This window comes from Spodoptera frugiperda, unplaced genomic scaffold (genome assembly GCF_023101765.2).
Source record: "Spodoptera frugiperda isolate SF20-4 unplaced genomic scaffold, AGI-APGP_CSIRO_Sfru_2.0 tig00002109_1, whole genome shotgun sequence".
Lineage (NCBI taxonomy): Eukaryota > Metazoa > Arthropoda > Insecta > Lepidoptera > Noctuidae > Spodoptera > Spodoptera frugiperda.
In genome coordinates, this window is record NW_026095746.1 from 1 (window position 1) to 22,953 (window position 22,953).

Below are 22,953 nucleotides of genomic sequence, written 5' to 3' on the forward strand. Positions count from 1 at the left end.
CCCTATGAATTTTCTATTTTTCAATATATTCTTTTATAATTAGTATTTTATGTTTCTTTTTTTTATATTTTAAATATATATTTTATTAATCAATTATTTATTAATAATATAATTTTTTTAATTAAAATTAATATCTTAATTAATTTTCTTTCTTTAGGTGGATTACCACCATTTATTGGATTTTTCCCTAAATGAATTATTATTAATTTTTTAATTAATAATAATATATATTTAATAACTTTTATTTTTGTGATAATAAGATTAATTATATTATTTTTTTATATTCGTATTAGATACTCAGCAATTATAAATTAAACTAATAATCTTCAAAATTATTCATAAAGAAATTTTCTTTAAGCCTTAATAGAATTATATACTATTCCTTAAAATTTGCAATTTTATATCATTTTTGAATATAAGACTATAATAAAAGAGAAAATTCTCGTAAATAAATTTACAATTTATCGCTTATTTAACTCAGCCATTTTATTTTTATAGCGAAAATGACTTTATTCAACAAATCATAAAGATATTGGAACATTATATTTTATTTTTGGAATTTGAGCAGGAATAGTAGGTACTTCTTTAAGTTTATTAATTCGAGCTGAATTAGGAACTCCAGGATCTTTAATTGGAGATGATCAAATTTATAATACTATTGTAACAGCCCATGCTTTTATTATAATTTTTTTTATAGTTATACCAATTATAATTGGAGGATTTGGAAATTGACTTGTACCTTTAATATTAGGAGCTCCTGATATAGCTTTCCCACGTATAAATAATATAAGTTTTTGACTTTTACCCCCATCTTTAACTTTATTAATTTCTAGTAGCATTGTAGAAAATGGAGCAGGAACTGGATGAACAGTTTACCCCCCCCTCTCCTCTAATATTGCTCATGGTGGTAGTTCAGTAGATTTAGCTATTTTCTCACTTCATTTAGCTGGAATTTCATCTATTTTAGGAGCTATTAACTTTATTACCACTATTATTAATATAATTTTTAGTTGATTAGCTACTTTCCATGGAACTCAAATCAATTATTCCCCATCTATTTTATGAAGATTAGGATTTGTATTTTTATTTACTGTAGGGGGATTAACAGGTGTAATTTTATCTAATTCTTCTATTGATATTACTTTACATGATACTTACTATGTAGTTGCTCATTTCCACTATGTTTTATCAATAGGAGCTGTATTTGCTATTTTAGGTGGATTTATTCACTGATATCCATTATTTACTGGATTATCTTTAAATCCTTATATATTAAAAATTCAATTTTTTATTATATTTATCGGAGTAAATTTAACTTTCTTCCCACAACATTTTTTAGGATTAGCAGGTATACCTCGTCGATATTCTGATTATCCTGATTCTTATATTTCATGAAATATTATTTCATCATTAGGATCATATATTTCATTATTAGCAATTATATTTATATTAATTATTATTTGAGAATCTATAATTAATCAACGAATTTCTTTATTTACTTTAAATTTATCTTCTTCAATTGAATGATATCAAAATTTACCACCAGCTGAACATTCATATAATGAATTGCCTATTTTAAGTAACTTCTAATATGGCAGATTATATGTAATGGATTTAAACCCCATTTATAAAGGAATTATCCTTTTTTTAGAAATGGCAACATGATCTAATCTTAATTTACAAAATAGAGCATCTCCTTTAATAGAACAAATTATTTTCTTTCACGATCACACTTTAATTATTTTAATTATAATTACAATTCTAGTAGGATATTTAATATCAAGCTTATTATTTAATAAATATATTAATCGATTTTTATTAGAAGGTCAAATAATTGAATTAATTTGAACTATTTTACCAGCAATTACATTAATTTTTATTGCATTACCTTCACTACGATTATTATATTTATTAGATGAACTTAATAATCCTTTAATTACATTAAAATCAATTGGTCATCAATGATATTGAAGTTATGAATATTCAGATTTTCATAATATTGAATTTGATTCTTATATAATTTCTACAAATGATATATCAAGTAATAATTTTCGTTTATTAGATGTTGATAATCGAATTATTTTACCTATGAATAACCAAATTCGAATTATAGTTACTGCTACTGATGTAATTCACTCATGAACCGTCCCTTCATTAGGAGTTAAAGTAGATGCAAATCCAGGTCGACTAAATCAAACAAATTTTTTCATTAATCGACCTGGAATTTTTTATGGTCAATGTTCAGAAATTTGTGGAGCTAATCATAGTTTTATACCAATTGTAATTGAAAGAATTTCAATTAAAAATTTTATTAATTGAATTAATAATTATTCTTCATTAGATGACTGAAAGCAAGTACTGGTCTCTTAAACCATTTTATAGTAAATTAGCAATTACTTCTAATGAAAGAATTAGTTAAAAAATAACATAAATATGTCAAATTTAAATTATTATTATAAATAATATTCTTTTATTCCACAAATAATACCTATTAATTGATTAATTTCTTTTTTTTTTTTTTATTTGTATTTTTAATTTTTAATATTATAAATTATTATATTTTTAATAAAAAAAGATTAAAATCAAATAAAAATATAAATTTAAAATTAAAAAATTTTAATTGAAAATGATAAGTAATTTATTTTCAATTTTTGATCCATCAACAAATTTATTTAATATTTCATTTAATTGAATTAGAACTATTTTAGGAATTATATTTATTCCTTATTCATTTTGATTAATTCCTAATCGTCATTTCTTACTTTGAAATTTTATTTTATTAAAACTTCATAATGAATTTAAAACTTTATTAAAAAATAATTATTTTCAAGGATCAACTTTTATTTTTATTTCAATATTCTCATTTATTTTATTTAATAATTTTTTAGGTTTATTTCCTTATATTTTTACTAGAACAAGACATTTAACATTATCATTATCAATTTCATTACCTTTATGATTAAGATTTATAATTTATGGTTGATTAAATAATTCTCAACATATATTTATTCATATAATTCCTCAAGGAACACCAACTATTTTAATACCTTTTATAGTATTAATTGAAACAATTAGAAATATTATTCGACCTGGAACTTTAGCAGTACGATTAACAGCTAATATAATTGCAGGACATTTACTAATAACTTTATTAAGAGGAACTGGACCTTCAATACCAAGATATTTTATTATAATTTTAGTTATAATTCAAATTTTATTATTAATCTTAGAATCAGCAGTCGCTGTAATTCAATCTTATGTAATTGCTATTTTAAGTACTTTATATTCTAGAGAAGTAAATTAATGAAAATAAATTTTAATCACCCATTTCATTTAGTAGATTATAGACCATGACCTTTAACAGGAGCTATTGGAGTAATAGTTTTAGTTAGAGGAATAGTAAAATGATTTCATAATTTTAATATAAATTTATTAATTTTAGGATATTTTATTGTAATTTTAACCATATATCAATGATGACGAGATATTTGTCGTGAAGGAACATACCAAGGTAAACATACAATTTTAGTAACCAAAGGACTTCGCTGAGGAATAATTTTATTTATTGTATCAGAAATTTTTTTTTTATTTCTTTTTTTTGAGCCTTTTTTCATAGAAGATTAGCCCCTAATATTGAAATTGGAGCTATATGACCTCCTACTAGTATTACACCTTTTAACCCATTTCAAATTCCTTTATTAAATACTATTATTTTAATTAGATCAGGAGTATCAGTTACTTGAGCTCATCATGCAATTATAGAAAATAATAATTCTCAAATAACTCAAGGTTTATTTATTACAATTATTTTAGGAATTTATTTTACAATTCTTCAAGCATATGAATATTTTGAAGCTCCTTTTACTATTGCAGATAGAGTTTATGGCTCAACATTTTTTATAGCAACAGGATTCCATGGATTACATGTTATTATTGGTACATTATTTCTTTTAATTTGCCTAATTCGTCATTTAAATAATCATTTTTCAAGTAATCATCATTTCGGATTTGAAGCAGCAGCTTGATATTGACATTTTGTAGATGTAGTATGATTATTCCTTTATATTTCTATTTATTGATGAGGAAATTAATTATTTATATAATATATTTAGTATATTTGACTTCCAATCAAAAAGTTTAATAATTTTAATATAAATAATCATTTTATTAACAAATATTTTTATTATTATTATATTAATTTCAAACATTATAATATTTTTATCAATTATTTTATCAAAAAAATCATTTATAGACCGAGAAAAATGTTCCCCCTTTGAATGTGGATTTGACCCTAAATCTTCAGCTCGAATTCCATTTTCTTTACATTTTTTCTTAATTACAGTTATTTTTTTAATTTTTGATGTTGAAATTGCATTAATTTTTCCAATTATCCCATTATATAAACTAGTAAATTTTATTTTTTGAACTAAAATTAGATTTTTTTTTATTTTAATTTTATTAATTGGTTTATATCATGAATGAAACCAAAATATATTAAATTGAACCAATTAGGATTATAGTTTAAATAAAACATTTGATTTGCATTCAAAAAATATTATAAATTAATTTATCTTAAATAAGAAGCAATATTGCATTTAATTTCGACTTAAAAGAAAGAGTTTAATTAACTCCTTATTTAAAATAAATAAATAATAAAATTTTTATAATATATTTACTTACTTAATTGAAACCAAAATAGAGGTATATCACTGTTAATGATAAAATTGAATATTTATTCCAATTAAATTAACTAAGAAATATAAAGATTAAAATTAAGCTGCTAACTTAATTTTTAGTGGTTAAATTCCATTAATATTTCTATTTATATAGTTTAAATAAAACATTACATTTTCATTGTAAAAATAAAAAAATTTTTTTATAAATAATTTAATTTATATTTTTATATTTAAAAATAATCCATATTTCCTTAATATCTTCAATATTATGCTCTAATTTATAAGCTATTTAAATTAATTATTAAATATTAATATTATAAATAAAATAAATATTCAAATAATAAATCTAAATAAATAAATTATAAAATTATTTATTTGATAAACATTATATAAAACAGAATATTTTTTTATTACTTGTATTATACCAAATCCTCTATAAATTTCTCTTCATCCTATATCAATATTTTTTAATAAAGATTGACCTAAATTAAGAAAATAATATCTTAAACCATAAGTAGATAAATTAGGTATAAATCACATTAAACATAAAAAATTTCTTAAATTATAAGTCATTAAAAATTTATTTACAGAATAAATTCTCATATTTCTAATAAAATATCCTAATATACCCCCTATTAATCTTACATAAATAACTATCATTTTTAAATTAAAAGGTAAATAAATCATATAAGGATAAGAAAAAATTATTCAACTTAAAAATCTTCCTCTAACAATTCTTATAAATAATAAAACAAACATTCTTTTTAATATAATATAATCTTCATCATATAAATTAAAAATTCTTAATAAATTAAAATCATTTACTATTAAATATATTATTAAACGAAATCTATAAAATATTGTTAAACCAGTAGAAAGATAATATAAAAAAAAATTATTAAATTTAAATTTCTAAATCTAACTAATTCTAAAATTAAATCCTTAGAATAAAATCCAGCTAAAAAAGGAATCCCACATAAAGCTATATTAGAAATATTTATACATAAAGAAGTTAAAGGAATATATAATCTAATCCCACCTATAAAACGAATATCTTGAATATCATTTATTATATGAATAATAATACCAGCACATATAAATAATAAAGCCTTAAATATAGCATGAGTTAATAAATAAAAAAAGCTAAATCAAGTAATCCCGTTGTTAAAATTCTTATTATTAAACCTAATTGACTTAACTTTGATAAAGCAATATTTTTTTAAATCAAATTCATAATTAGCAGAAATTCCAGCTATAAATATAGTTAAACCTGATAATAGTAATAATAACTTTAAAAAAAATATATCTAATAATATTATATTAAATCGAATCAATAAATAAACTCCCGCTGTAACTAAAGTAGATGAATGAACTAAAGCTGAAACAGGAGTAGGAGCAGCTATAGCTGCTGGTAATCAAGATCTAAAAGGAATTTGAGCACTTTTAGTTATAGCAGCTATAATAATTATTCTGCCAATTATTTTTATTTCTCAATCATTATTTATAAACTCTAAATAAAAAATATAATTTCATCTACCATAATTTAATATCCAAGAAATAACAATTAAAATAAAAACATCACCTACACGATTTGATAAAGCTGTTAATATTCCAGCATTATAAGATTTTAAATTTTGATAATAAATTACTAAACAATAAGAAACTAATCCTAATCCATCTCAACCTAATAAAATTCTAATAATATTTGGTCTAATAATTAATAATATTATAGAAAAAACAAATAATAACACTAAGATAATAAACCGACTTAAATTTAATTCTGATTGTATATATCTTTTTCTATAATAAATAACAACAGAAGAAATTAAAAAAACAAATATTATAAATAATAAAGATATTCAATCTAATAAAATAGATATAACAATTCTCAATGAATTAAAAGATATAATTTCTCATTCTATTAAAATTACTATATCATTTATAATAAAATAAATTATAAAAAAAAATTTACTATTATTATTATAAATAAAAAAAAAATGAAATAAAACAAATAGAATATTTTATATTATTAATAATTTAAAATGAAATCACTCATATTTTTGACACCACAAATCAATATTTTTATTAAATTATTTAAATAAAATCAAATTATTCTATAATCAATTTTTAATACTAAAATATTTAAAGGTAATCAATGTAATATTAATATTAAATATTCTCGAGATACCCCAGTATAATATCTATAAACACCAGAATAATAATTTCCATGTTGAATAAATGAATATAAATATAATCTATATCCTGCTCTAAAAAAGAAATTAACATTAATATTAATATAGAAATTCAAGATCATCTTATTAATCTATTAATTAATCTAATTTCACCTATTAAATTTAATCTAGGAGGAGCCGCTATATTAGATGATATTAATAAAAATCATCATAAACTTATTGAAGGTATAAAATTTATTATACCTTTATTAATATATAAACTTCGTCTATGTAAACGCTCATAACTAATATTAGCTAAACAAAATATTCCAGAAGAACATAAACCATGACCAATTATTAAAATATAAGAACCAATAAATCCTCAATAATTTATAATTATAATACCTCTAATTACAATTCTTATATGAGCTACAGAAGAATAAGCAATTAAAGATTTAATATCAATTTGACAAAAACATTTTAATCTAATATAAAAACCTCCTACTAATCTAATTACAATTCAAATATAATTTAATTTTATATTAATTTCCTGTAAAAAAATTATTAAACGTAATAAACCATAACCACCCAATTTTAATATAATACCAGCTAAAATTATAGAACCAGAAACTGGAGCCTCAACATGAGCTTTTGGTAATCATAAATGAACAAAATATATAGGTATTTTTACTAAAAAAGCTAAAATTATAGAAATATATAATAAATAATTACTTAAATTAAAAAATTTTAAAAAATAAATAATTATACAATTTATTTCATTATTTATATAAAAAATACCAATTAATAAAGGTAAAGAAACAAATAAAGTATAAAATAATAAATATATACCTGCCTGAATACGTTCAGGTTGATAACCTCAACCAATAATTAATAATAAAGTAGGAATTAATCTACCCTCAAAAAAAAGATAAAATATAAATATATTAAGAGTTCTAAAAGTTAAATATAATATAATTAATAAAAAAATAACATTAAATAAAAAAAAATTAACATAATAATCTATTTTATATAAATTTTCACTAGCTATAATTATTAAAATAGAAATTCAAATTCTTAATAAAATTAATCCATAAGATATAATATCACAAGATATTATATAACTTAAATTACAAAATAAATTCAATTTTACACCTAAATTTATAAATATAAATATTATTAATATTAATATTATTTGAACCATTCAAAATATATTTTTTATAAAACATAAAGGAATTATAAAAATTATTATTATTAAAAATTTTATCATTTTATATTTTAATATATATATATATATATATATATATATATATATAATTAACTATAATAAATTAAATCTTTGAAAATAATCATTACCATGAGTACGAATTATTGAAACTAAAATAGATAATCCTAAAGCCCCCTCACAAACAGAAAAAACTAAAAATAATATTAATATATATATATCATAATCAATAAAAATTAAATAAACTAATAAAAAAAAAAAAATTCTTAAAACAATAAACTCTAATCTTAATAAAACAATTAATAAATGTTTATGTTTAGAAACAAAAATTAAATTACCTACAATAAATATCAAAATAAAAACAGTTCATATATTTAAAATTATCATTAATTGTTTTTATAGTTTAAAAAAAACATTGGTCTTGTAAATCAAAATTAAGTTATTTACTTTAAAAACTTCAAAGAAAAAGAATCTCTTTATCAATAATCTCCAAAATTATTATTTTATTTAAACTATTCTTTGTATTTGAAATTATAAAAATAATTTTTTCTTTAATATTAATAATAAATTCATTATTTATATTATTTATTAATAATCCAATATCAATAGGATTATTAATTTTAATACAAACCTTATTAACATGCTTATTATCAGGAATAATAATTAAAACATACTGATTCTCTTATATTTTATTTCTTACTTTCCTAGGTGGTTTATTAGTTTTATTTATTTATGTTTCAAGTATTGCATCAAATCAATTATTTACTTTTAAATTTAATTATAAAAAAATATTAATTTTAATTTTAATTATAATATTTTTTATAATAATAATAATATATAATAATAACATAACATGATTAAATTTATCAATAAATTCAGATATAAATAACTTTAATAATATAATTTTCTTCTTTAATAATGAAAATAAAATTAATTTAAGTAAATTATATAATAATCAAACATTTTTAATTATAATAATATTAGTAATCTATTTATTTATTACTTTAATTGCTATTGTAAAAATTACTAATATTTTCTATGGACCTTTACGTTCATCTAATTAACAAATGATAAACAAATATATACCAATTCGTAAATCACATCCCGTATTAAAAATTATTAACGGATCATTAATTGATCTACCTTCACCATCTAATATTTCAATTTGATGAAATTTTGGATCTTTACTAGCCTTATGCTTAATAATTCAAATTTTAACAGGATTATTTTTAACTATATATTATACAGCTAATATTGAAATAGCATTTTATAGAGTTAATTATATTTGTCGAAATGTTAATTATGGATGATTAATTCGAACTTTACATGCAAATGGAGCATCTTTTTTCTTTATTTGTATTTATTTACATATTGGACGAGGAATTTATTATGAATCCTTTAACTTAAAATACACATGAATAATCGGAGTAATCATTTTATTCTTATTAATAGCAACAGCATTTATAGGATATGTTTTACCTTGAGGGCAAATATCTTTTTGAGGAGCAACTGTTATTACTAATTTATTATCAGCTATCCCCTCTTTAGGAGTTATATTAGTAAATTGAATTTGAGGAGGATTTGCCGTTGATAATGCTACTTTAACACGTTTTTATACATTTCACTTTTTATTACCATTTATCATTTTAATAATAACTATAATTCATTTATTATTTTTACATCAAACTGGTTCCAATAATCCATTAGGATTAAATAGAAATTATGATAAAATTCCATTTCATCCATTTTTCACATTTAAGGACTTAATTGGATTTATTATTATATTATTTTTATTAACAATTTTAACTTTAACTAATCCTTATTTATTAGGAGATCCTGATAATTTTATCCCAGCAAATCCTTTAGTAACTCCAATTCATATTCAACCTGAATGATATTTTTTATTTGCTTATGCAATCTTACGATCAATTCCTAATAAATTAGGAGGAGTAATTGCTTTAGTAATATCAATTTTAATTTTAATTATTTTACCATTTACATTTAATAAAAAAATTCAAGGAATTCAATTTTACCCTATTAATCAAATATTATTTTGATCTATAGTAACAATTGTTATTCTATTAACATGAATTGGAGCACGTCCTGTAGAAGATCCCTATGTATTAACAGGACAATTATTAACAGTATTATATTTTTCATATTTTATTATTAACCCATTTATTAATAAATATTGAGATAATATATTATTTAATTAAATTAATGAGCTTGTAATTAAGCATTTGTTTTGAAAACTTAAGAAAGAATTATTATTCTATTAATTTATACTAAAAAAAAATTAAATTATAATAATAAAATTTTAAATCCTAAAAAAAATAATAAAAAATTTAAAGAAATTGGTAAATATCTTTTTCAAGCTAAATATATTAACTTATCATAACGATAACGAGGTAAAGTTCCTCGAACTCAAATAAATAAAAAAGAAATAAAAACTAATTTTAAATAAAAAATAATTCTTAATCTAAAACCTCCTATATATATTAAAATAAATAATAATCTTATAAATAAAATTCTAGAATATTCAGCTAAAAAAATTAAAGCAAAGCCCCCTCTTCTATACTCAATATTAAACCCTGAAACTAATTCTCTTTCTCCTTCAGCAAAATCAAAAGGAGTTCGATTAGTTTCAGCCAATCTTGATCTTATTCAACATAATCTTAAAGGAAATATTAAAATAATAAATCAAACATAATTTTGATAAACAAAAAATATTATTAAATTAAAATCTATAATTATAACAATTCTAGATATTAAAATCAAAGCTAATCTAACTTCATAAGAAATAGTTTGAGCTACTGCCCGTAATCCCCCTAATAAAGCATAATTAGAATTAGAAGATCAACCAGCTACCATAACTGTATAAACACCTAATCTAGTACAACATAAAAAAAATAAAATTCCTAAATTAAAACTAATTATATTAAAATAATAAGGAATCAATAATCAAATTATTAAAGATAAAATAAAACTTAAAATAGGAGAAAAATAATATCTTAAATAATTAGAAAAATTAGGATAAGTTTGTTCTTTAGTAAATAATTTAATTGCATCTGAAAAAGGTTGTAAAATTCCTATAAAACCAACTTTATTAGGACCTTTACGAATTTGAATATAACCTAAAACCTTACGCTCCAATAAAGTTAAATAAGCAACCCCTACTAAAATACCAATAATTAAAATTAATAAACCTAAAAAAATTATATAAATATCATTTATAAACATTACTATCTATATAATTAAATTATATATTAATGAATTCTAAAATCATTACATTTTTCTGCCAAAATAGCAGATATATATATATATATATATATATATATATATATTATATATATATATATATATATTATATATAAAATCAATTATATATTTAAAATAAATTAATAATATTCATTATTTAATAAATTTAATTTAAATATTTGATCCTTTCGTACTAAAATATTTTATATTTATTAAAAGATAGAAACCAACCTGGCTTACACCGGTTTGAACTCAGATCATGTAAGATTTTAATGATCGAACAGATCAAAATTTTAAACTTCTACATTTAAATTTTATCTTAATCCAACATCGAGGTCGCAAACTCTTTTTTTTATTCGAACTAAAAAAAAAATTACGCTGTTATCCCTAAGGTAATTTTTTCTTATAATCAATAATATTGGATCATATACTCACTTATTTATGTTAAATAATAAAAAAAGTTTTTTATATTTTTTTGTCACCCCAACAAAATAATTAAAATAATTTTAATTAAAAACTTTATAAATAATCTCAATTACTTTAAATATAAAACTCTATAGGGTCTTCTCGTCTTTTTAATTTATTTTAACTTTTTAATTAAAAAATTAAATTCTATAAAATAATAAAGAGACAGCTTATATTTCATCCAATCTTTCATACAAGTCATCAATTAAATGACTAATGATTATGCTACCTTTGTACAGTCAATATACTGCAGCCCTTTAATATATTATAATATCAGTGGGCAGATTAGACTTTATATTAAATTCAAAAAGACATGTTTTTGATAAACAAGTGAATATATATATTTGCCGAATTCCTTTTTATTAACTAAAATAATTTTATAATTTTAATATCTTATTATATACTAATTTTATCATTATATCAAATTTTATAAAATTTTAATTTTTTTTTTATAAATAATATAAAATTTAAATTAAATTTTATTTTAAATAAAATTATTTATAATAAATTAAAATTTATTAACAATATAAATTATAAAAATCTTAATTAAATTAAAATAAAATTTATATAAATTTAAATTAAAGCTTATCCCTTAAAATATAATATTATTTAAATAAAAAATTAATTAATTAATTTTTTATTTAAATAATATAAAATTAAATTTTTTTCTAAAAAAACTAGATATATTTAAAAACGAATAACATTTCATTTCCAATTAATTATTTAAAATATTTATGCTACAATAACTTTTATAATTAATTATCTCTTTTAAATTCGAGAATATTAAAACTATAATTTTTAATTAATAAACTCTGATACACAAGATACAATAAATTAAATTTACTTTTAACTAATTTCATTTTTCATTTATTTCAAAATTCTTTCACAATACTAATTTACTATAAATTAAATAATTTTTTCCATAAATATACTTTAACCCCCATTAAAATAAATTATTTTAAAAATTTTTTTATTATTTATATTTTTATTAATTTTCCCACTCAAATTAATTAAATTTTAATTTCTTTTCAATGTAAATGAAATACTTTTACAAGCTCTAATTTGTTCTTTCTAGAAACACTTTCCAGTACCTCTACTTTGTTACGACTTATTTCAACTTATATTCATATGAAAGCGACGGGCAATATGTACATATTTCAATTTTCAATCATTTTATTAAACTAAATAAAATTACATTTAAATCCACCTTCAATTAACTTTTACAAATTAATATTCATCTAAATAAATTTATTGTAATCCATTATATTCTTAATTATAATCTGCATCTTGATCTGATTTAATTTTTAATCAAAATTTTTAAATATTATTATTATTAAAAAATATTTTTTTAACAACGATATACAAAATAAAAAATTAAGTAAATTTATTCGTGGATTATCAATTATTAAACAGATTCCTCTAAATGAACTAAAATACCGCCAAATTATTTAAGTTTCAATAAATAATTATCTACTATTTTAGTATTTTCAATTTAAATTTTAATAATAGGGTATCTAATCCTAGTTTTTTATAAAATTTATTAAATCATAAATATATTATAATATTAAATTAAATTAAAATTTCACTTAATAATTTAAAATTTATATTATTCAATTAAATTTCATTATTTATTAATAACTAATAAAATTTAAATTAACTTTTGTTTAACCGCAACTGCTGGCACAAAATTTGTTATTAATTTCAAGTATTACTAAATCTTAATTACTTAAATTGTTTAATATTAATTACTACAAATCAATTAAATTATTATTAAAATAAAGTAAAATTAATACTAAAATTTATATGTAAAATAAACTTTAAATAAATTATTAAAACTATAAAAAATTTATTTATATGTAAATTTTTTTAAATAGAATTTTTTTTTTTTTTTTTTATATTAAAATATTTAATAAACATTATTAAACATTTAATAATTTCTTTTCTTTCTTCTTCATAATATTCATATTAAATAAAAAATTAAGTAATAAACAATATATATTAATTCAAATAAGTAATATATTAATATAATTAATTTTAATTTTTTAATATATATTATATTAATATAATTATATTAATATATTAAATATTTAATATATATATATATATATATATATGAATATTAACATTTAATTAAATTTATAAACCGTCTTTAAAAATTTTTCATATAATAATAATAATATATAATTAAAAATAAGCTAAAATTAAGCTTTTGGGTTCATACCCCAACTATAAAGGAAATACCTTTTTTTAAAAATAAAGTGCCTGATTAAAGGATTATTCTGATAGGATAAATTAAGTAATTATTTTACCTTTATTATATTTTATAGAATTAAACTATATCCAATAGTATCAAAAACTATTATGCATCTTACACTAAAATATAATATTGAATTTATAATTCTTAAAAGAAATTAATTTCTTATTTTAAATTTATAATTTATTTAATTCTAATAAAATATTTTTTTTTTTTATTTTATTCTTTAGAACTTTAATCTCTATTTCATCAAATTCTTGATTTGGATGTTGAATTGGATTAGAAATTAATCTTTTAAGTTTTATCCCCCTAATTTCTAATTCCAATAATTTATTTTCAACAGAAGCCTCACTAAAATATTTTCTTACACAATCAATTGCATCTTTAAATTTTTTATTTACAATTTTAATTAAATTAACATTAATAAAAAATTTTGAAATAAATAATTTTTTAACTATTATAATAAACTCTTCTATATTAATAAAAATAGGAAGAGTTCCATTTCATTTTTGATTTCCTAATATTATTGAAGGATTATCTTGATTAAATAGTTTTATTTTAATAACATGACAAAAAATTACACCTTTAATTTTAATATCTTATTATATAAATAATTATTTTATTAATATTATTATTATTCTTAATATTATTATTGGAGCTATTGGAGGATTAAATCAAACATCATTACGAAAATTAATAGCATTTTCATCAATTAATAACTTAGGTTGAATAATTATATCTATTTCAATTAGAGAAACCCTATGAATTTTCTATTTTTCAATATATTCTTTTATAATTAGTATTTTATGTTTCTTTTTTTATATTTTAAATATATATTTTATTAATCAATTATTTATTAATAATATAAATTTTTTAATTAAAATTAATATTTTAATTAATTTTCTTTCTTTAGGTGGATTGCCACCATTTATTGGATTTTTCCCTAAATGAATTATTATTAATTTTTTAATTAATAATAATATATATTTAATAACTTTTATTTTTGTGATAATAAGATTAATTATATTATTTTTTTATATTCGTATTAGATACTCAGCAATTATATTTAACTATATAAAAAATAAATGATTTAAAATTTATATTAAAAATAAATATTTTTTATTTATTAATTTTTTTTCATTTTTTTCTATTACAGGAATAATTTTAAGAACGTTATTTTTTTATTAAGGTTTTAGGTTAAATTAAACTAATAATCTTCAAAATTATTCATAAAGAAATTTTCTTTAAGCCTTAATAGAATTATATACTATTCCTTAAAATTTGCAATTTTATATCATTTTTGAATATAAGACTATAATAAAAGAGAAAATTCTCGTAAATAAATTTACAATTTATCGCTTATTTAACTCAGCCATTTTATTTTTATAGCGAAAATGACTTTATTCAACAAATCATAAAGATATTGGAACATTATATTTTATTTTTGGAATTTGAGCAGGAATAGTAGGTACTTCTTTAAGTTTATTAATTCGAGCTGAATTAGGAACTCCAGGATCTTTAATTGGAGATGATCAAATTTATAATACTATTGTAACAGCCCATGCTTTTATTATAATTTTTTTTATAGTTATACCAATTATAATTGGAGGATTTGGAAATTGACTTGTACCTTTAATATTAGGAGCTCCTGATATAGCTTTCCCACGTATAAATAATATAAGTTTTTGACTTTTACCCCCATCTTTAACTTTATTAATTTCTAGTAGCATTGTAGAAAATGGAGCAGGAACTGGATGAACAGTTTACCCCCCTCTCCTCTAATATTGCTCATGGTGGTAGTTCAGTAGATTTAGCTATTTTCTCACTTCATTTAGCTGGAATTTCATCTATTTTAGGAGCTATTAACTTTATTACCACTATTATTAATATACGATTAAATAATTTATCATTTGATCAAATACCTTTATTTATTTGAGCTGTAGGTATTACCGCATTTTTATTATTATTATCTTTACCTGTTTTAGCTGGAGCTATTACTATATTACTTACTGATCGAAATCTAAATACATCATTTTTCGATCCTGCAGGAGGAGGTGATCCTATTCTTTATCAACATTTATTTTGATTTTTTGGACATCCTGAAGTATATATTTTAATTTTACCGGGATTTGGTATAATTTCTCACATTATTTCTCAAGAAAGAGGTAAAAAGGAAACATTTGGATGTTTAGGTATAATTTATGCTATATTAGCAATTGGTTTATTAGGATTTATTGTTTGAGCTCATCATATATTTACTGTAGGAATAGATATTGATACACGAGCATATTTTACATCTGCAACAATAATTATTGCTGTACCAACAGGTATTAAAATTTTTAGTTGATTAGCTACTTTCCATGGAACTCAAATCAATTATTCCCCATCTATTTTATGAAGATTAGGATTTGTATTTTTATTTACTGTAGGGGGATTAACAGGTGTAATTTTATCTAATTCTTCTATTGATATTACTTTACATGATACTTACTATGTAGTTGCTCATTTCCACTATGTTTTATCAATAGGAGCTGTATTTGCTATTTTAGGTGGATTTATTCACTGATATCCATTATTTACTGGATTATCTTTAAATCCTTATATATTAAAAATTCAATTTTTTATTATATTTATCGGAGTAAATTTAACTTTCTTCCCACAACATTTTTTAGGATTAGCAGGTATACCTCGTCGATATTCTGATTATCCTGATTCTTATATTTCATGAAATATTATTTCATCATTAGGATCATATATTTCATTATTAGCAATTATATTTATATTAATTATTATTTGAGAATCTATAATTAATCAACGAATTTCTTTATTTACTTTAAATTTATCTTCTTCAATTGAATGATATCAAAATTTACCACCAGCTGAACATTCATATAATGAATTGCCTATTTTAAGTAACTTCTAATATGGCAGATTATATGTAATGGATTTAAACCCCATTTATAAAGGAATTATCCTTTTTTTAGAAATGGCAACATGATCTAATCTTAATTTACAAAATAGAGCATCTCCTTTAATAGAACAAATTATTTTCTTTCACGATCACACTTTAATTATTTTAATTATAATTACAATTCTAGTAGGATATTTAATATCAAGCTTATTATTTAATAAATATATTAATCGATTTTTATTAGAAGGTCAAATAATTGAATTAATTTGAACTATTTTACCAGCAATTACATTAATTTTTATTGCATTACCTTCACTACGATTATTATATTTATTAGATGAACTTAATAATCCTTTAATTACATTAAAATCAATTGGTCATCAATGATATTGAAGTTATGAATATTCAGATTTTCATAATATTGAATTTGATTCTTATATAATTTCTACAAATGATATATCAAGTAATAATTTTCGTTTATTAGATGTTGATAATCGAATTATTTTACCTATGAATAACCAAATTCGAATTATAGTTACTGCTACTGATGTAATTCACTCATGAACCGTCCCTTCATTAGGAGTTAAAGTAGATGCAAATCCAGGTCGACTAAATCAAACAAATTTTTTCATTAATCGACCTGGAATTTTTTATGGTCAATGTTCAGAAATTTGTGGAGCTAATCATAGTTTTATACCAATTGTAATTGAAAGAATTTCAATTAAAAATTTTATTAATTGAATTAATAATTATTCTTCATTAGATGACTGAAAGCAAGTACTGGTCTCTTAAACCATTTTATAGTAAATTAGCAATTACTTCTAATGAAAGAATTAGTTAAAAAATAACATAAATATGTCAAATTTAAATTATTATTATAAATAATATTCTTTTATTCCACAAATAATACCTATTAATTGATTAATTTCTTTTTTTTTTTTTTATTTGTATTTTTAATTTTTAATATTATAAATTATTATATTTTTAATAAAAAAAGATTAAAATCAAATAAAAATATAAATTTAAAATTAAAAAATTTTAATTGAAAATGATAAGTAATTTATTTTCAATTTTTGATCCATCAACAAATTTATTTAATATTTCATTTAATTGAATTAGAACTATTTTAGGAATTATATTTATTCCTTATTCATTTTGATTAATTCCTAATCGTCATTTCTTACTTTGAAATTTTATTTTATTAAAACTTCATAATGAATTTAAAACTTTATTAAAAAATAATTATTTTCAAGGATCAACTTTTATTTTTATTTCAATATTCTCATTTATTTTATTTAATAATTTTTTAGGTTTATTTCCTTATATTTTTACTAGAACAAGACATTTAACATTATCATTATCAATTTCATTACCTTTATGATTAAGATTTATAATTTATGGTTGATTAAATAATTCTCAACATATATTTATTCATATAATTCCTCAAGGAACACCAACTATTTTAATACCTTTTATAGTATTAATTGAAACAATTAGAAATATTATTCGACCTGGAACTTTAGCAGTACGATTAACAGCTAATATAATTGCAGGACATTTACTAATAACTTTATTAAGAGGAACTGGACCTTCAATACCAAGATATTTTATTATAATTTTAGTTATAATTCAAATTTTATTATTAATCTTAGAATCAGCAGTCGCTGTAATTCAATCTTATGTAATTGCTATTTTAAGTACTTTATATTCTAGAGAAGTAAATTAATGAAAATAAATTTTAATCACCCATTTCATTTAGTAGATTATAGACCATGACCTTTAACAGGAGCTATTGGAGTAATAGTTTTAGTTAGAGGAATAGTAAAATGATTTCATAATTTTAATATAAATTTATTAATTTTAGGATATTTTATTGTAATTTTAACCATATATCAATGATGACGAGATATTTGTCGTGAAGGAACATACCAAGGTAAACATACAATTTTAGTAACCAAAGGACTTCGCTGAGGAATAATTTTATTTATTGTATCAGAAATTTTTTTTTTATTTCTTTTTTTTGAGCCTTTTTTCATAGAAGATTAGCCCCTAATATTGAAATTGGAGCTATATGACCTCCTACTAGTATTACACCTTTTAACCCATTTCAAATTCCTTTATTAAATACTATTATTTTAATTAGATCAGGAGTATCAGTTACTTGAGCTCATCATGCAATTATAGAAAATAATAATTCTCAAATAACTCAAGGTTTATTTATTACAATTATTTTAGGAATTTATTTTACAATTCTTCAAGCATATGAATATTTTGAAGCTCCTTTTACTATTGCAGATAGAGTTTATGGCTCAACATTTTTTATAGCAACAGGATTCCATGGATTACATGTTATTATTGGTACATTATTTCTTTTAATTTGCCTAATTCGTCATTTAAATAATCATTTTTCAAGTAATCATCATTTCGGATTTGAAGCAGCAGCTTGATATTGACATTTTGTAGATGTAGTATGATTATTCCTTTATATTTCTATTTATTGATGAGGAAATTAATTATTTATATAATATATTTAGTATATTTGACTTCCAATCAAAAAGTTTAATAATTTTAATATAAATAATCATTTTATTAACAAATATTTTTATTATTATTATATTAATTTCAAACATTATAATATTTTTATCAATTATTTTATCAAAAAAATCATTTATAGACCGAGAAAAATGTTCCCCCTTTGAATGTGGATTTGACCCTAAATCTTCAGCTCGAATTCCATTTTCTTTACATTTTTTCTTAATTACAGTTATTTTTTTAATTTTTGATGTTGAAATTGCATTAATTTTTCCAATTATCCCATTATATAAACTAGTAAATTTTATTTTTTGAACTAAAATTAGATTTTTTTTTATTTTAATTTTATTAATTGGTTTATATCATGAATGAAACCAAAATATATTAAATTGAACCAATTAGGATTATAGTTTAAATAAAACATTTGATTTGCATTCAAAAAATATTATAAATTAATTTATCTTAAATAAGAAGCAATATTGCATTTAATTTCGACTTAAAAGAAAGAGTTTAATTAACTCCTTATTTAAAATAAATAAATAATAAAATTTTTATAATATATTTACTTACTTAATTGAAACCAAAATAGAGGTATATCACTGTTAATGATAAAATTGAATATTTATTCCAATTAAATTAACTAAGAAATATAAAGATTAAAATTAAGCTGCTAACTTAATTTTTAGTGGTTAAATTCCATTAATATTTCTATTTATATAGTTTAAATAAAACATTACATTTTCATTGTAAAAATAAAAAAATTTTTTTATAAATAATTTAATTTATATTTTTATATTTAAAAATAATCCATATTTCCTTAATATCTTCAATATTATGCTCTAATTTATAAGCTATTTAAATTAATTATTAAATATTAATATTATAAATAAAATAAATATTCAAATAATAAATCTAAATAAATAAATTATAAAATTATTTATTTGATAAACATTATATAAAACAGAATATTTTTTTATTACTTGTATTATACCAAATCCTCTATAAATTTCTCTTCATCCTATATCAATATTTTTTAATAAAGATTGACCTAAATTAAGAAAATAATATCTTAAACCATAAGTAGATAAATTAGGTATAAATCACATTAAACATAAAAAATTTCTTAAATTATAAGTCATTAAAAATTTATTTACAGAATAAATTCTCATATTTCTAATAAAATATCCTAATATACCCCCTATTAATCTTACATAAATAACTATCATTTTTAAATTAAAAGGTAAATAAATCATATAAGGATAAGAAAAAATTATTCAACTTAAAAATCTTCCTCTAACAATTCTTATAAATAATAAAACAAACATTCTTTTTAATATAATATAATCTTCATCATATAAATTAAAAATTCTTAATAAATTAAAATCATTTACTATTAAATATATTATTAAACGAAATCTATAAAATATTGTTAAACCAGTAGAAAGATAATATAAAAAAAAATTATTAAATTTAAATTTCTAAATCTAACTAATTCTAAAATTAAATCCTTAGAATAAAATCCAGCTAAAAAAGGAATCCCACATAAAGCTATATTAGAAATATTTATACATAAAGAAGTTAAAGGAATATATAATCTAATCCCACCTATAAAACGAATATCTTGAATATCATTTATTATATGAATAATAATACCAGCACATATAAATAATAAAGCCTTAAATATAGCATGAGTTAATAAATGAAAAAAAGCTAAATCAGGTAGTCCTATTCTTAAAATTCTTATTATTAAACCTAACTGACTTAATGTTGATAAAGCAATAATTTTTTTTAAATCAAATTCATAATTAGCAGAAATTCCAGCTATAAATATAGTTAAACCTGATAATAGTAATAATAACTTTAAAAAAAATATATCTAATAATATTATATTAAATCGAATCAATAAATAAACTCCCGCTGTAACTAAAGTAGATGAATGAACTAAAGCTGAAACAGGAGTAGGAGCAGCTATAGCTGCTGGTAATCAAGATCTAAAAGGAATTTGAGCACTTTTAGTTATAGCAGCTATAATAATTATTCTGCCAATTATTTTTATTTCTCAATCATTATTTATAAACTCTAAATAAAAAATATAATTTCATCTACCATAATTTAATATCCAAGAAATAACAATTAAAATAAAAACATCACCTACACGATTTGATAAAGCTGTTAATATTCCAGCATTATAAGATTTTAAATTTTGATAATAAATTACTAAACAATAAGAAACTAATCCTAATCCATCTCAACCTAATAAAATTCTAATAATATTTGGTCTAATAATTAATAATATTATAGAAAAAACAAATAATAACACTAAGATAATAAACCGACTTAAATTTAATTCTGATTGTATATATCTTTTTCTATAATAAATAACAACAGAAGAAATTAAAAAAACAAATATTATAAATAATAAAGATATTCAATCTAATAAAATAGATATAACAATTCTCAATGAATTAAAAGATATAATTTCTCATTCTATTAAAATTACTATATCATTTATAATAAAATAAATTATAAAAAAAAAATTTACTATTATTATTATAAATAAAAAAAAAAATGAAATAAAACAAATAGAATATTTTATATTATTAATAATTTAAAATGAAATCACTCATATTTTTGACACCACAAATCAATATTTTTATTAAATTATTTAAATAAAATCAAATTATTCTATAATCAATTTTTAATACTAAAATATTTAAAGGTAATCAATGTAATATTAATATTAAATATTCTCGAGATACCCCAGTATAATATCTATAAACACCAGAATAATAATTTCCATGTTGAATAAATGAATATAAATATAATCTATATCCTGCTCTAAAAAAGAAATTAACATTAATATTAATATAGAAATTCAAGATCATCTTATTAATCTATTAATTAATCTAATTTCACCTATTAAATTTAATCTAGGAGGAGCCGCTATATTAGATGATATTAATAAAAATCATCATAAACTTATTGAAGGTATAAAATTTATTATACCTTTATTAATATATAAACTTCGTCTATGTAAACGCTCATAACTAATATTAGCTAAACAAAATATTCCAGAAGAACATAAACCATGACCAATTATTAAAATATAAGAACCAATAAATCCTCAATAATTTATAATTATAATACCTCTAATTACAATTCTTATATGAGCTACAGAAGAATAAGCAATTAAAGATTTAATATCAATTTGACAAAAACATTTTAATCTAATATAAAAACCTCCTACTAATCTAATTACAATTCAAATATAATTTAATTTTATATTAATTTCCTGTAAAAAAATTATTAAACGTAATAAACCATAACCACCCAATTTTAATATAATACCAGCTAAAATTATAGAACCAGAAACTGGAGCCTCAACATGAGCTTTTGGTAATCATAAATGAACAAAATATATAGGTATTTTTACTAAAAAAGCTAAAATTATAGAAATATATAAT

The 22,953-nt window shown here is 19.2% G+C and overlaps 3 protein-coding genes and 2 pseudogenes across 4 annotated transcripts; 3 read left to right on the forward strand and 2 right to left on the reverse strand.

The window, feature by feature from the left end:
• Positions 1–481: 481 nt before the first annotated feature.
• Positions 482–4,094, forward strand: LOC126913036 (cytochrome c oxidase subunit 1-like; the record flags this gene model as incomplete). The annotated part of the gene is given in 1 exon segment (XM_050707700.1): positions 482–4,094. A coding segment is annotated over 1 exon segment (533 nt), but the record flags the coding sequence as incomplete, so codon positions are not given.
• A 1,730-nt stretch (positions 4,095–5,824) lies between these two features.
• On the reverse strand, positions 5,825–6,622 carry LOC126913032 (NADH-ubiquinone oxidoreductase chain 5-like; annotated as a pseudogene).
• Positions 6,623–8,605: 1,983 nt separating this feature from the next.
• On the forward strand, positions 8,606–10,286 carry LOC126913034 (cytochrome b-like). The gene is given in 1 exon segment (XM_050707698.1): positions 8,606–10,286. A coding segment is annotated over 1 exon segment (828 nt). The 5' UTR covers positions 8,606–9,136; the 3' UTR covers positions 9,965–10,286.
• Positions 10,287–15,406: 5,120 nt separating this feature from the next.
• LOC126913033 (cytochrome c oxidase subunit 1-like) lies at positions 15,407–19,473 on the forward strand (annotated as a pseudogene). Its single transcript, XR_007707635.1, has one exon. The product of XR_007707635.1 is annotated as a cytochrome c oxidase subunit 1-like (transcript).
• A 20-nt stretch (positions 19,474–19,493) lies between these two features.
• LOC126913035 (NADH-ubiquinone oxidoreductase chain 5-like) lies at positions 19,494–21,916 on the reverse strand (the record flags this gene model as incomplete). Its single annotated transcript, XM_050707699.1, is given in 1 exon segment — positions 19,494–21,916. A coding segment is annotated over 1 exon segment (998 nt), but the record flags the coding sequence as incomplete, so codon positions are not given.
• Positions 21,917–22,953: the final 1,037 nt, after the last annotated feature.